This window comes from Toxotes jaculatrix, chromosome 24 (genome assembly GCF_017976425.1).
Source record: "Toxotes jaculatrix isolate fToxJac2 chromosome 24, fToxJac2.pri, whole genome shotgun sequence".
NCBI classification, from domain to species: domain Eukaryota; kingdom Metazoa; phylum Chordata; class Actinopteri; family Toxotidae; genus Toxotes; species Toxotes jaculatrix.
Genome location: NC_054417.1, coordinates 6,896,543 through 6,914,509, shown reverse-complemented (window position 1 = coordinate 6,914,509; position 17,967 = coordinate 6,896,543). Strand labels below are relative to the sequence as shown.

Below are 17,967 nucleotides of genomic sequence, written 5' to 3'. Positions count from 1 at the left end.
CACACGCAAACACATATAAGATCAGGTCTTTATTGGGACATACATCCATTGGTACACACATCTCCACATATGTCTCTACATAGACATGCCAAAACATAGACACATAGACCGATACACACGACACTTTCTTAGGCACATGCATTTCCACCCACAGCCTCTTGGCATACACAGAACCAGTTCACGACCTCGTAGGCAACCTACTCCAGCTCGCCTTCTCATCCAACGCAGATGGTTCGCCCCCAGCAAACTGTTGGCCATGCACGCCGCCGTCCTCCTCTGCTCCTCCACATCGTCACCTCTTCTCCCTGTCGGCCGCACTCGCTCTCCTCTTCTCCTGGTCGGCCGCACTCGCTCTCCACTTCTCCCTCTCCTCTTCTCCCGGTCGGCCGCACTCGCTCTCCACTTCTCCCTCTCCTCTTCTCCCTGTCCGCCGCACTCGCTCTCCTCTTCTCCCGGTCGGCCGCACTCGCTCTCCTCCTCTCCCTGTCGGTCGCCTCTTCTCCCTGTCGGCCGCACTCGCTCTCCTCTTCTCCCTGTCGGCCGCACTCGCTCTCCTCTTCTCCCTCTCCTCTTCTCCCTGTCGCCCACCTCTGCTCCCTGTCAGCCGCTCTGTGTCGTCCTTCTCCTCGTCTCTCTCGCACCTCCTCTTCTGCTTTGCCCCCCTTGGCCGACACCTTCCAACGCGCAGGCCAGGTAGAGGGAGCGAGACGTGCCGCGCCTACAACGGAAACAAAGACAACGTTGACTAAGACACCGTGCTGCAAACTCTTGGGACACCCTCGCTCCTCCGCTGGCGTCCTCCCCTAGACAGGTAGAACACGTCGACAACTCGATACACCACAAGTGTGGAACGCTCAGCAGTTACAACTACAATCTTCAAGCCACACCTGTGCACTGCCAACTTAGCCGCTAACACTTGCGCTTACACAGTGCTTGAAGCTAAGCCGTTAGTGCTCTGACTTCCCACCTCACCCCTGACTACTCCACAATGCCTCGTCGCTACTCTGCCGCTCCGCCTAAGCCGTCGCCACACCGCACCAACACCTACACACAACTCCACCTGTACAGCTACCACCTACTGCCTAGCCACTTTGACTTCACTGCTCATCCATAGGACCTCTAGCATAAAACAAGACATAGGATATACCAAGACATACAATGACATAAGCTAAATCTTTCACAGTCAAACCATGCGCACATGGCACAAGTATAACTCCAACATACTTACAGCTCACACGTTACCGCCACTGCTACTGCATACACAATCCGTATTCACTACGAACCACCTACAACTCCCCATACACATCTCTCTTTGAACATTGAATCGAACGCAACTGAACATATGTTTGTCTGGGAAGACGTTTCGACAAACATATGTCCAGTTGCCTTCGATTTAATTTACAAAGACAGAACTATGACCTGGATGAATGAGAACATTCACAGACTCCCCATACACATCTACACACTCATGGCACTCACCCTCGGACTTGCACCCGCTTACAGCTCTACCAGGCATGCTTCAAGCCCCTAGCTACACACACGCTGCTTCACCGCTGCACTTTGACAGCGACGACCTCATATGCCCACACCTTCTCCTCACACCCACACAATGACCGCTCGCCTCTCACACCGACACACTTACCGCTCTAGATTAACAGCGACGACCGGATCGCGACACACTTTCCTGTTTCCGGCAACACTAGGACAACTCCACCGCTTCTGCTGACAGTTGTCCTGGACACCGTCGCCTTAACTGCTGGCTCTGAGGTCACGCTCTGACTCTCTCTAAAGCGCTTCGACAACATTCTGACTGTGGAAACTGCTCTCGAAATACAATGGATTTGCCATGGCATCACAAACGACTACGACTACCGACACAGACACTTCAAAGTGGACTGACAACAACCACTTGCATAACACCTCTACATACAGTGGCAAGCTTCATTCATATCATACGACTTCTACGTAGAGTACAAACCGTCAGACTACAGTAAGGCTTCTACATGGCATACACTTGCTGGCCAAACATCATACTCCACTCAGACATCACACTTTACTGAACCGCTACACATTTGCCTACACAAAATCATAGTTCAGCACTACTAAGGACACATATGGCGTGCCTACTCACTGCCTGCAGTAAAGCATCACCATTGACTGGAACACATCACACTCCAGTACAGCATCCACATGCATTCTACAACAACATACTACACTAACGCTTCAGATTTGCCTTACACAAGTCCTACTACAGTAAGGCCTACATAACACAAAACCAACATAATACCATGTACGCACAAAGTGACACACCACTTCAACACTCACTCACACACATCATACCCTAGTAGGGCATTACAATACACTCAACCACGACATACTATGATTTCCATGATTTGCACTTTTACTTTCAGGACATTCTACACTACTTAAACACATGAGATTTCTAAACCACAACACTCTATCTTGACATATCCCTTTTCCAGACGACGCACTGACATACTTTACAACACCATTGACTCCGCTGAAAACAAACACGTTCCTTTTGTACAGCCATCTCTTTACTATGACTTACTCTTTTGTCCTCACTCTGTTTCCCCTCATTTCCCAGTGAACACACTGCTCTTACTGCTGATGCTGGACAGTGGCATCCTGTGAGGCTGGATCCACCGACCGCCACCCCCAAAACTGCCACCGTGACATGAAGGCAGCAACCGCATGGGCCTGCACAACATGGATACAGCGACCTGGACGACGGGCCAAGGAATTCATCGGCACGTTTCACTTTTACCTTAGACCAGCCCTTTGCTGCTTTATGCTGTCTACATACAAGTGACACATATATGTTACTCACAAGGTGATGGTCTGCTTTGGCTTTCTATAAGTCCATTAGTGGCCACACTAGTGCTTTGCCATGCCTCCTGCCATCAGCTGAATGGCCTGATCAACCATCACATATGCATTCCTTGTAGTATGCCCAACACAGTGTCCTTCCACTTGGGTCTCTGCACATCCCCGCTTCTTAGATATCCACTCCATCGTATGTCTTTGCTTTTTGGACATGAACAAGACATTCCTCTCTGCTTCTCATGCTTCTCCGTTTAGCCCCTTACATACAAAGTATACATACAGTATGACCATGACACATCATGTACTCATGCCTAAAACTAGCATACAATTGGACAAACGACATGAAGACCTCACAGACATCATGGTTGAGTAATGCATCAAAAACTGACTACAATAGCCCACAACTACACAACAACTAGGACACACATCATACTATCACACCATAGCAAGGCTTCTAGTAAGTACATAAGTAAAACAACTACATACATAAGTAAGACTTCCAACCTGAGTGCAACACAACATAGTATAGTCAGACAGGAAAACAGACTGAACAACTACAGGTCACTCAGGCTTCACAATGGACTCCAAGACATCACGCTACTTTAAGACTTCCAAATGCCATGCACTCTCTCATGCTACAGTAAGGCCTCAAAATAGCCTTCTAAATAGACTGCACAACACCAAACGACAGTCGAGCATGACTACTGCTAGAAACCTATGCTACGGTACGGCCTCACACTTGAGTGAAAACACTCATTTCTAAAGCTACTCCATGGACAGAAAACCAACCTACACCATTGAATAACAAACCTCATAGCACTGTAAAACTTCAAAACTGAGCTAAACACTTCATACTACAGTCACATTTAAACATGGACTGACACAACTCCTACTACACTCAATCTTCGCACTGCACTCCACCAGAACATACTTTACTTAGGCTTCAACATGCAGAAAAGAACAACACACTATAGAAAGGCCTCAAACATCCTACTTCATTAAAGCTTCTAAACGGAGCAATACAACACATACTACTATACGGCATCAACATGGACTGACACATGTCATACCATAGTACAGCTTCTACACGGACTGAAAACAGTCAGTCTATAGTCAAACCATACTCAGACTACAGTCAACACATATTAAAGCTTCATAACTGCATGCACACCATCACCCTACAGATTAGCATCAACATGCAGTCTTAAACAACATACTATCGTTAGGCCTCTAAATGCAGTGGAATACGTCATACTGTAGTACGCCTTCAACATGGAATAAACACCGACAGACTCCACTAAGTCCTCAAAATGCCATCGCAACCAACATACTACAGCTAAGCATCACTATGGACTGAAACACAACATCCTACAATAAGGCCTCAATATTGCTTGCTCTACGTCATAGTATAGTATTGTGGTATAGGAATGCTGCCAAATGCACTGAACAAAGTCACACTACAGTAAGGCATACATATTGCATGCACAAGAACATAGTACAGTAAGGCTTCAAAACTGAGCAAAACACATCATACTTTTGTATGGCCTGAAAAGCCCGTCAAGAACAACACACTATACTCAGGCTCCAACATGGACAAACCCACAACACACTATAGAAAGGCATCGACATGGAGTGAACAACATCCTACTACAGTAAGGCTTGAAAACAACGCTACCTACAACAGACTCTAATACACCATCTACATGGATTGCAACATGTCATACGACAATAAAGCCTCTAAATTACTTCAGAAGCATCATAATATACTCACACTTCTACCTGCACTGACAAACGTCATACTACAGTAAGGCATCTCATTGCACACACAGACGTCACACTAGACTACGGCTGCAAACTGCAGACACTCGTCACACTACCATAGAGCTTCACCATACATTCCAAAACAACACAGTATATAGTAAGGCTTCGACACTGACTGCAAAACATCAACCTGCAGTAGGCCTTCAACACTGACTGAAAACCATCATACTACACTACAGTTTCAAAACTGATTCAAAAACAACATACTATCATAAGACCTGACCATGGATGGACACATATCAAACTACAGTAACACTTCTACATTGACTGAAAACCACCACACAATAGGAAAGCTTCACACTGCAATGAACAGCATACGACTAATAAGTAAGACACCAACATGCAGTCCACAACACCCTACAGTCAGACTTCACAATTGCTTGAAAAACATCACAGCACATGGTCTGACAACCGTCACACTCCTAGTGACAATTATAGTCACACTTATAGTCACACTATAGTCAGACTACAGTCACACTTCTACCTGCACTCACAAACATCTCACTACACTGAGGCATCTCATTGCTATCGAAGACATCATACTATAGTAAGTGAGAAGTAGTGTAGTGTGAGAAACTCCTCACACTACACTAAGACTTCACAATACAACTTAGTATAGTAACACTTCGACACTGAGTGCACAACATCAACCTACAGTAATGCTTCAACACTGAGTACATACCATCATACTACACTAAGGCTTCACAGCTGCATCCAAACCAACAGTAAGACCAGAACATGGCTGGACAAATGTCCTACTACAGTGACACTTCTACATAGACTGAAAACCTTCAGACAAGACCGATGCTTCAAACTACCGTGACAAACACATTACTTATATTTCAGACAGCCAATTGCAGTGACACACATCATACTATAAGAGGCCATCCACATGGACTGATCACACTAAGGCCTCAAAATTGCTTGCCTAACATCATAGTACAGTATGTCTACCAAATTCACTTACACTAGGCATACATATGGCGTGAAAACCCACATAGTATAATATTACTTACAAAGTCACTTACACTAGGCATACAAATGGCGTGCAAAACGACATAGTATAGTACACCTTCAGCACTGACTGACCCACGTCAGACTACAATATGGCCACAAAATGCACTCAAAAACAACATACCATACCAAGGCTACAGATTTGACTCCAATAGCTCATGCTACACTAAGGACTCTACTTTCACTGAAAAGCCACACTGTACGGTAAGGCCTCAATATGCAGTCACATACGTCAGAGTACAGTAAGGCATAAATACTGACACATAGTAAACCTTCACAACTGCATGCACACCATCATCCTATAGAATAGCATCAACATACATTCATACACAACATACTATAGTAAGGCCTCTAAATGCAGTGGAATACATCACACTATAGTAAGCCTTCAACATTGAATAAAAACCTACAGACTCCACTAAGTCCTCAAAATGCTATCACAAACAACATACTACGGTAAGGCATAACCATGGACTGACAAACAACATCCTACTATAAGGCCTCAAAATTGCTTGCTCAACATCATAGTATAGTAGTAGTAGTATAGTAGGGCTTCCAAATGCACTGAACAAAGTCATACTACAGTAAGGCATACATATTGCATGAACAACCACATAGTACAGTAAGGATTCAAAACAGAGTGAAACACATCATACTTTTCTATGGCATACAAAGCCCATCAAGAACAACATAATATACTCAGGCTTCAACATGGAGAAAACCACAACACACTATAGAAAGGCATCGACATGGAGTGAACACCATCCTACTACACTAAGGCTTCAAAACGACGCTATCTACAACAGACTCTAATACACCATCTACATGGATTGCAACATGTCAGACTACAGTGAACCTTCTAAATTAATTGCTAAACATCATACTATACTCAGACTTCAAACTGCACTCACAAACGTCATACTACAGTAAGGCATCTAATTGCAGTCACAGACGTCATACTATACTAAGGCTGAAAAGTGGAGACACTCGTCACACTAGAGTAAAGCTTCACACTACAATCCAAAACAACATAGTATAGTAAGGCTTCGATATTGACTACAAAACATCAACCTGCAGTACAGCTTCAACACTGAGTAAAACCATCATACTACACTAAGATTTCACAGGTAAATCAAAACCAACATACTGTCATAAGACCTGAACATGGATGGAAACATGTCACACTACAGTACGGCTTCTACATTGAATGAAAACCATCACAAAATAGGAAGGCTTCACACTGCAATGAAAAGCAGTGTCCACAACATCCTATAGTAAGACTTCACAATGGATTTAAAAACATCACAGTACATTGTCTGACAACCGTCACACTTATAGTCAGACTTATATTATATATATTATACTTTGTAACTTTTTTTGCCAAAAAAACACGGCATACCATACTATGACGTTTTTTATGACATTTTGAGGCCGAAAAAAAACACATACTATACTATGAGGTTTTCTATGCCATTTTGAAGTCGACAACAACTTTGACTTTTTTTGCCCGAAAACAACCGCATACTATACTATAACACTTTTGGACTTTTTATTACCCCAACACAAGGGCATACTATACTATGACATTTTTGACAACCTTTTGCAATAAAAAAAAAAAACATGTGCCTTTTTTTGGCCGCCTTTGACGCCTTACTATACATGTGTGGAACTTAATTGTAACTGTTGTACTTTTCAAATAAATGCTGTTTTCTTGTGTCTTTTCAGGGGTCTCGGCCAAGCGGAGAGTCGGAGAAGCAGCGCAGACACGGATAGCTGAAACAACATGACACCTGGGCTGTTCTTTGAAGAGAACTTTTGTTACAAGCCAGCTTGTGTTGGACTTATGTGTTTAAAAGAAAAGTTGCTGTTGTCGTATTAGTTGCAAAGTGTTTGCAAATGTCAAGTTGTAAAGTTTTGATGTTGCCATTAAAGATGTTTCCTAATGTACAAGTTTGTTTGTGTCCAAAAAAATGTTGCCTTTTTTTGCCCGAAACAAACGGCACACTATACTATAACGTTTTGAGGCCAAAAAAAACGGCATACTATACTATGACGTTTTTTATGACATTTTAAGCCCGAAAAATTTTTTGACTTTTTTTGCCCGAAAAAAACGCCATACTATACTATGACGTTTTTTATGACATTTTGAGCCCGAAAAATTTTTTGACTTTTTTTGCCCGAAAAAAACGACATACTATACTATGACGTTTTTTATGACATTTTGAGGTCGAAAAAAATTTTGCCTTTTTTTGCCCGAAAAAAACAGCATACTATACTATGACGTTTTTTATGACATTTTGAGGCCGAAAAAAATGTTGACTTTTTTTGCCCGAAAAAAACGGCACACTACACTATGACATTTTTTATGACATTTTGAGGCCGAAAAAAACGGCATACTATACTATGACGTTTTTTATGACATTTTGAGGTCGAAAAAAATGCTGACTTTTTTTGCCCAAAAAAAACCGCATACTATACTATGACGTTTTTTATGACATTTTGAGGCCAAAAAAAACGCCATACTATACTATGACGTTTTTTATGACATTTTGAGGTCGAAAAAAATGTTGACTTTTTTTGCCCTATTTCTATGCCTTACTATACTATGACGTTTTTTATGACATTTTGAGGTCGAAAAAAATGTTGACTTTTTTTGCCCAAAAAAAAACGCATACTATACTATGACGTTTTTTATGACAATTTGAGGTCGAAAAAAAGGTTGACTTTTTTTGACCGAAAAAAAAACGCCATACTATACTATGACGTTTTTTATGACATTTTGAGGTAGAAAAAAATGTTGACTTTTTTTGCCCGAAAAAAACGACATACTATACTATGACGTTTTTTATGACATTTTGAGGTCGAAAAAAATGTTGACTTTTTTTGCCGGAAAAAAACCGCATACTATACTATGACGTTTTTTATGACATTTTGAGGCAAAAAAAAATGTTGAATTTTTTTCCCCGAAAAAAAACGGCATACTATACTATGACGTTTTTTATGACATTTTGAGGTCGAAAAAAATGTTGACTTTTTTTGCCCAAAAAAAACCGCATACTATACTATGACGTTTTTTATGACATTTTGAGGTCGAAAAAAATGTTGACTTTTTTTGCCGGAAAAAAACCGCATACTATACTATGACGTTTTTTATGACATTTTGAGGTCTAAAAAAATGTTGACTTATTTTGCCCGAAAAAAAATGCCATACTATACTATGACGTTTTTTATGACATTTTGAGGTCGAAAAAAATGTTGACTTTTTTTGCCCGAAAAAAACGCCATACTATACTATGACGTTTTTTATGACATTTTGAGGTCGAAAAAAATGCTGACTTTTTTTGCCCAAAAAAAACCGCATACTATACTATGACGTTTTTTATGACATTTTGAGGCCAAAAAAAACGCCATACTATACTATGACGTTTTTTATGACATTTTGAGGTCGAAAAAAATGTTGACTTTTTTTGCCCGAAAAAAACGCCATACTATACTATGACGTTTTTTATGACATTTTGAGGTCGAAAAAAATGCTGACTTTTTTTGCCCAAAAAATACCGCATACTATACTATGACGTTTTTTATGACATTTTGAGGCCAAAAAAAACAGCATACTATACTATGACGTTTTTTATGACATTTTGAGGTCGAAAAAAAATGTTGACTTTTTTTGCCCGACAAAAACAGCATACTATACTATGACGTTTTTTATGACATTTTGAGGTCGAAAAAAATGCTGACTTTTTTTGCCCGAAAAAAACGGCATACTATACTATGTCGTTTTTTATGACATTTTGAGGTCGAAAAAAATGCTGACTTTTTTTGCCCGAAAAAAAACGCCATACTATACTATGACGTTTTTTATGACATTTTGAGGTCGAAAAAAATGTTGACTTTTTTTGCCCGAAAAAAACGGCATACTATACTATGACGTTTTTTATGACACTTTGAGGTCGAAAAAATTTTTGCCTTTTTTTGAGCGAAAAGAACGGCATGCTATACTATGACGTTTTTTATGACATTTTGAGGTCAAAAAAAATGTTGACTTTTTTTCCCCGAAAAAAACCGCATACTATACTATGACGTTTTTTATGACATTTTGAGGTCGAAAAAAATGTTGACTTTTTTTCCCCGAAAAAAACGGCATACTATACTATGACGTTTTTTATGACATTTTGAGGTCGAAAAAAATGCTGACTTTTTTTGCCCGAAAAAAACGGCATACTATACTATGTCGTTTTTTATGACATTTTGAGGTCGAAAAAAATGCTGACTTTTTTTGCCCGAAAAAAAAACGCCATACTATACTATGACGTTTTTTATGACATTTTGAGGTCGAAAAAAATGTTGACTTTTTTTGCCCGAAAAAAACGGCATACTATACTATGACGTTTTTTATGACACTTTGAGGTCGAAAAAATTTTTGCCTTTTTTTGAGCGAAAAGAACGGCATGCTATACTATGACGTTTTTTATGACATTTTGAGGTCAAAAAAAATGTTGACTTTTTTTCCCCGAAAAAAACCGCATACTATACTATGACGTTTTTTATGACATTTTGAGGTCGAAAAAAATGTTGACTTTTTTTCCCCGAAAAAAACGGCATACTATACTATGACGTTTTTTATGACATTTTGAGGTCGAAAAAAATGTTGACTTTTTTTCCCCGAAAAAAAACCGCATACTATACTATGACGTTTTTTATGACATTTTGAGGTCGAAAAAAATGTTGACTTTTTTTGCCCAAAAAAAAACGCATACTATACTATGACGTTTTTTATGACAATTTGAGGTCGAAAAAAAGGTTGACTTTTTTTGACCGAAAAAAAACGCCATACTATACTATGACGTTTTTTATGACATTTTGAGGTAGAAAAAAATGTTGACTTTTTTTGCCCGAAAAAAACGCCATACTATACTATGACGTTTTTTATGACATTTTGAGGTCGAAAAAAATGTTGACTTTTTTTGCCGGAAAAAAACCGCATACTATACTATGACGTTTTTTATGACATTTTGAGGCAAAAAAAAATGTTGAATTTTTTTCCCCGAAAAAAAACGGCATACTATACTATGACGTTTTTTATGACATTTTGAGGTCGAAAAAAATGTTGACTTTTTTTGCCCAAAAAAAACCGCATACTATACTATGACGTTTTTTATGACATTTTGAGGTCGAAAAAAATGTTGACTTTTTTTGCCGGAAAAAAACCGCATACTATACTATGACGTTTTTTATGACATTTTGAGGTCTAAAAAAATGTTGACTTATTTTGCCCGAAAAAAAACGGCATACTATACTATGACGTTTTTTATGACATTTTGAGGTCGAAAAAAATGCTGACTTTTTTTGCCCAAAAAAAACCGCATACTATACTATGACGTTTTTTATGACATTTTGAGGCCAAAAAAAACAGCATACTATACTATGACGTTTTTTATGACATTTTGAGGTCGAAAAAAAATGTTGACTTTTTTTGCCCGACAAAAACAGCATACTATACTATGACGTTTTTTATGACATTTTGAGGTCGAAAAAAATGCTGACTTTTTTTGCCCGAAAAAAACGGCATACTATACTATGTCTTTTTTTATGACATTTTGAGGTCGAAAAAAATGTTGACTTTTTTTGCCCGAAAAAAACGACATACTATACTATGACGTTTTTTATGACATTTTGAGGTCGAAAAAAATGTTGACTTTTTTTGCCGGAAAAAAACCGCATACTATACTATGACGTTTTTTATGACAATTTGAGGTCGAAAAAAAGGTTGACTTTTTTTGCCCGAAAAAAAACGCCATACTATACTATGACGTTTTTTATGACAATTTGAGGTCAAAAAAAAGGTTGACTTTTTTTGCCCGAAAAAAAACGCCATACTATACTATGACGTTTTTTATGACATTCTGAGGTCGAAAAAAAGGTTGACTTTTTTTGCCCGAAAAAAAAACGCCATACTATACTATGACGTTTTTTATGACATTTTGAGGTCTAAAAAAATGTTGACTTTTTTTCCCCGAAAAAAAACGGCATACTATACTATGACGTTTTTTATGACATTTTGAGGCCGAAAAAAATTTGGACTTTTTTTGCCCTATTTCGACGCCTTACTATACTATGACGTTTTTTATGACATTTTGAGGCCGAAAAAAATGCTGACTTTTTTTGCCCAAAAAAAACGGCATACTATACTATGACGTTTTTTATGACATTTTGAGTTCGAAAAAAATGTTGACTTTTTTTGCCCGAAAAAAACGGCATACTACACTATGACGTTTTTTATGACACTTTGAGGTCGAAAAAAATTTTGACTATTTTTGAGCGAAATGAACGGCATGCTATACTATGACGTTTTTTATGACATTTTGAGGTCGAAAAAAATGTTGATTTTTTTGCCCGAAAAAAAACGCATACTATACTATGACGTTTTTTATGACATTTTGAGGCCGAAAAAAATGTTGACTTTTTCTGCCGGAAAAAAACCCCATACTATACTATGACGTTTTTTATGACATTTTGAGGTCGAAAAAAATGTTGACTTTTTTTGCCCAAAAAAAACGGCATACTATACTATGACGTTTTTTATGACATTTTGAGGCCGAAAAAAATTTGGACTTTTTTTGCCCTATTTCGACGCCTTACTATACTATGACGTTTTTTATGACATTTTGAGGCCGAAAAAAATGCTGACTTTTTTTGCCCGAAAAAAACAGCATACTATACTATGACGTTTTTTGACATTTTGAGGTCGAAAAAAATGTTGACTTTTTTTCCCCGAAAAAAACGGCATACTATACTATGACGTTTTTTATGACATTTTGAGGTCGAAAAAAATGTTGACTTTTTTTCCCCGAAAAAAAACCGCATACTATACTATGACGTTTTTTATGACATTTTGAGGTCGAAAAAAATGTTGACTTTTTTTGCCCAAAAAAAAACGCATACTATACTATGACGTTTTTTATGACAATTTGAGGTCGAAAAAAAGGTTGACTTTTTTTGACCGAAAAAAAAACGCCATACTATACTATGACGTTTTTTATGACATTTTGAGGTAGAAAAAAATGTTGACTTTTTTTGCCCGAAAAAAACGACATACTATACTATGACGTTTTTTATGACATTTTGAGGTCGAAAAAAATGTTGACTTTTTTTGCCGGAAAAAAACCGCATACTATACTATGACGTTTTTTATGACATTTTGAGGCAAAAAAAAATGTTGAATTTTTTTCCCCGAAAAAAAACGGCATACTATACTATGACGTTTTTTATGACATTTTGAGGTCGAAAAAAATGTTGACTTTTTTTGCCCAAAAAAAACCGCATACTATACTATGACGTTTTTTATGACATTTTGAGGTCGAAAAAAATGTTGACCTTTTTTGCCGGAAAAAAACCGCATACTATACTATGACGTTTTTTATGACATTTTGAGGTCTAAAAAAATGTTGACTTATTTTGCCCGAAAAAAAACGGCATACTATACTATGACGTTTTTTATGACATTTTGAGGTCGAAAAAAATGCTGACTTTTTTTGCCCAAAAAAAACCGCATACTATACTATGACGTTTTTTATGACATTTTGAGGCCAAAAAAAACAGCATACTATACTATGACGTTTTTTATGACATTTTGAGGTCGAAAAAAAATGTTGACTTTTTTTGCCCGACAAAAACAGCATACTATACTATGACGTTTTTTATGACATTTTGAGGTCGAAAAAAATGCTGACTTTTTTTGCCCGAAAAAAACGGCATACTATACTATGTCTTTTTTTATGACATTTTGAGGTCGAAAAAAATGTTGACTTTTTTTGCCCGAAAAAAACGACATACTATACTATGACGTTTTTTATGACATTTTGAGGTCGAAAAAAATGTTGACTTTTTTTGCCGGAAAAAAACCGCATACTATACTATGACGTTTTTTATGACAATTTGAGGTCGAAAAAAAGGTTGACTTTTTTTGCCCGAAAAAAAACGCCATACTATACTATGACGTTTTTTATGACAATTTGAGGTCAAAAAAAAGGTTGACTTTTTTTGCCCGAAAAAAAACGCCATACTATACTATGACGTTTTTTATGACATTCTGAGGTCGAAAAAAAGGTTGACTTTTTTTGCCCGAAAAAAAAACGCCATACTATACTATGACGTTTTTTATGACATTTTGAGGTCTAAAAAAATGTTGACTTTTTTTGCCGGAAAAAAACGCCATACTATACTATGACGTTTTTTATTACATTTTGAGGTCGAAAAAAATGTTGACTTTTTTTCCCCGAAAAAAAACGGCATACTATACTATGACGTTTTTTATGACATTTTGAGGCCGAAAAAAATTTGGACTTTTTTTGCCCTATTTCGACGCCTTACTATACTATGACGTTTTTTATGACATTTTGAGGCCGAAAAAAATGCTGACTTTTTTTGCCCAAAAAAAACGGCATACTATACTATGACGTTTTTTATGACATTTTGAGTTCGAAAAAAATGTTGACTTTTTTTGCCCGAAAAAAACGGCATACTACACTATGACGTTTTTTATGACACTTTGAGGTCGAAAAAAATTTTGACTATTTTTGAGCGAAATGAACGGCATGCTATACTATGACGTTTTTTATGACATTTTGAGGTCGAAAAAAATGTTGATTTTTTTGCCCGAAAAAAAACGCATACTATACTATGACGTTTTTTATGACATTTTGAGGCCGAAAAAAATGTTGACTTTTTCTGCCGGAAAAAAACCCCATACTATACTATGACGTTTTTTATGACATTTTGAGGTCGAAAAAAATGTTGACTTTTTTTGCCCAAAAAAAACGGCATACTATACTATGACGTTTTTTATGACATTTTGAGGCCGAAAAAAATTTGGACTTTTTTTGCCCTATTTCGACGCCTTACTATACTATGACGTTTTTTATGACATTTTGAGGCCGAAAAAAATGCTGACTTTTTTTGCCCGAAAAAAACAGCATACTATACTATGACGTTTTTTGACATTTTGAGCTCGAAAAAAATGTTGACTTTTTTTCCCCGAAAAAAACGGCATACTATACTATGACGTTTTTTATGACATTTTGAGGTCGAAAAAAATGCTGACTTTTTTTGCCCGAAAAAAACGGCATACTATACTATGACGTTTTTTATGACATTTTGAGGTAGAAAAAAATGTTGACTTTTTTTGTCCGAAAAAAACAACATACTATACTATGACGTTTTTTATGACATTTTGAGGTCGAAAAAAATGTTGAATTTTTTTCCCCGAAAAAAAACGGCATACTATACTATGACGTTTTTTATGACATTTTGAGGTCGAAAAAAATGTTGACTTTTTTTGCCCAAAAAAAACCGCATACTATACTATGACGTTTTTTATGACAATTTGAGGTCGAAAAAAAGGTTGGCTTTTTTTGCCCGAAAAAAAACGCCATACTATACTATGACGTTTTTTTATGACATTTTGAGGTCGAAAAAAATGTTGACTTTTTTTGCCCGAAAAAAACGACATACTATACTATGACGTTTTTTATGACATTTTGAGGTCGAAAAAAATGTTGACTTTTTTTCCCCGAAAAAAAACGGCATACTATACTATGACGTTTTTTATGACATTTTGAGGCCGAAAAAAATTTGGACTTTTTTTGCCCTATTTCGACGCCTTACTATACTATGACGTTTTTTATGACATTTTGAGGCCGAAAAAAATGCTGACTTTTTTTGCCCGAAAAAAACGGCATACTATACTATGACGTTTTTTATGACATTTTGAGGTCGAAAAAAATGCTGACTTTTTTTGCCCGAAAAAAACGGCATACTATACTACGACGTTTTTTATGACATTTTGAGGTAGAAAAAAATGTTGACTTTTTTTGTCCGAAAAAAACAACATACTATACTATGACGTTTTTTATGACATTTTGAGGTCGAAAAAAATGTTGAATTTTTTTCCCCGAAAAAAAACGGCATACTATACTATGACGTTTTTTATGACATTTTGAGGTCGAAAAAAATGTTGACTTTTTTTGCCCAAAAAAAACCGCATACTATACTATGACGTTTTTTATGACAATTTGAGGTCGAAAAAAAGGTTGGCTTTTTTTGCCCGAAAAAAAACGCCATACTATACTATGACGTTTTTTTATGACATTTTGAGGTCGAAAAAAATGTTGACTTTTTTTGCCCGAAAAAAACGACATACTATACTATGACGTTTTTTATGACATTTTGAGGTCGAAAAAAATGTTGACTTTTTTTGCCGGAAAAAAACCGCATACTATACTATGACGTTTTTTATGACATTTTGAGGTCTAAAAAAATGTTGACTTATTTTGCCCGAAAAAAAACGCCATACTATACTATGACGTTTTTTATGACATTTTGAGGTCGAAAAAAATGTTGACTTTTTTTGCCCGAAAAAAACGCCATACTATACTATGACGTTTTTTATGACATTTTGAGGTCGAAAAAAATGCTGACTTTTTTTGCCCAAAAAATACCGCATACTATACTATGACGTTTTTTATGACATTTTGAGGCCAAAAAAAACAGCATACTATACTATGACGTTTTTTATGACATTTTGAGGTCGAAAAAAAATGTTGACTTTTTTTGCCCGACAAAAACAGCATACTATACTATGACGTTTTTTATGACATTTTGAGGTCGAAAAAAATGCTGACTTTTTTTGCCCGAAAAAAACGGCATACTATACTATGTCGTTTTTTATGACATTTTGAGGTCGAAAAAAATGCTGACTTTTTTTGCCCGAAAAAAAACGCCATACTATACTATGACGTTTTTTATGACATTTTGAGGTCGAAAAAAATGTTGACTTTTTTTGCCCGAAAAAAACGGCATACTATACTATGACGTTTTTTATGACACTTTGAGGTCGAAAAAATTTTTGCCTTTTTTTGAGCGAAAAGAACGGCATGCTATACTATGACGTTTTTTATGACATTTTGAGGTCAAAAAAAATGTTGACTTTTTTTCCCCGAAAAAAACCGCATACTATACTATGACGTTTTTTATGACATTTTGAGGTCGAAAAAAATGTTGACTTTTTTTCCCCGAAAAAAACGGCATACTATACTATGACGTTTTTTATGACATTTTGAGGTCGAAAAAAATGCTGACTTTTTTTGCCCGAAAAAAACGGCATACTATACTATGTCGTTTTTTATGACATTTTGAGGTCGAAAAAAATGCTGACTTTTTTTGCCCGAAAAAAAACGCCATACTATACTATGACGTTTTTTATGACATTTTGAGGTCGAAAAAAATGTTGACTTTTTTTGCCCGAAAAAAACGGCATACTATACTATGACGTTTTTTATGACACTTTGAGGTCGAAAAAATTTTTGCCTTTTTTTGAGCGAAAAGAACGGCATGCTATACTATGACGTTTTTTATGACATTTTGAGGTCAAAAAAAATGTTGACTTTTTTTCCCCGAAAAAAACCGCATACTATACTATGACGTTTTTTATGACATTTTGAGGTCGAAAAAAATGTTGACTTTTTTTCCCCGAAAAAAACGGCATACTATACTATGACGTTTTTTATGACATTTTGAGGTCGAAAAAAATGTTGACTTTTTTTCCCCGAAAAAAAACCGCATACTATACTATGACGTTTTTTATGACATTTTGAGGTCGAAAAAAATGTTGACTTTTTTTGCCCAAAAAAAAACGCATACTATACTATGACGTTTTTTATGACAATTTGAGGTCGAAAAAAAGGTTGACTTTTTTTGACCGAAAAAAAAACGCCATACTATACTATGACGTTTTTTATGACATTTTGAGGTAGAAAAAAATGTTGACTTTTTTTGCCCGAAAAAAACGACATACTATACTATGACGTTTTTTATGACATTTTGAGGTCGAAAAAAATGTTGACTTTTTTTGCCGGAAAAAAACCGCATACTATACTATGACGTTTTTTATGACATTTTGAGGCAAAAAAAAATGTTGAATTTTTTTCCCCGAAAAAAAACGGCATACTATACTATGACGTTTTTTATGACATTTTGAGGTCGAAAAAAATGTTGACTTTTTTTGCCCAAAAAAAACCGCATACTATACTATGACGTTTTTTATGACATTTTGAGGTCGAAAAAAATGTTGACTTTTTTTGCCGGAAAAAAACCGCATACTATACTATGACGTTTTTTATGACATTTTGAGGTCTAAAAAAATGTTGACTTATTTTGCCCGAAAAAAAACGGCATACTATACTATGACGTTTTTTATGACATTTTGAGGTCGAAAAAAATGCTGAC

General features: G+C 36.7%; 1 protein-coding gene across 4 annotated transcripts in view; it reads right to left on the bottom strand.

The window, feature by feature from the left end:
- Nucleotides 1-17,967, bottom strand: part of LOC121178000 (SART-1 family protein DOT2-like) — a 45,700-nt gene that overhangs the window by 2 nt on the left and 27,731 nt on the right. The window contains exons 7-9 of one of the 4 annotated variants that reach the window (XM_041032470.1): nt 563-718; nt 226-329; nt 1-172 (exon numbers count right to left, since the gene is read on the bottom strand). The exon at nt 1-172 is cut by the window's left edge and continues 2 nt beyond it. In XM_041032470.1, the coding sequence (XP_040888404.1) occupies nt 76-172; nt 226-329; nt 563-718 (357 nt within the window). In that variant the 3' untranslated portion in view covers nt 1-75. Of the gene's footprint in view, nt 719-17,967 lie in introns of all 4 variants that reach the window. The other 3 variants (XM_041032468.1, XR_005893433.1, XM_041032469.1) reach the window with 3 other exon arrangements.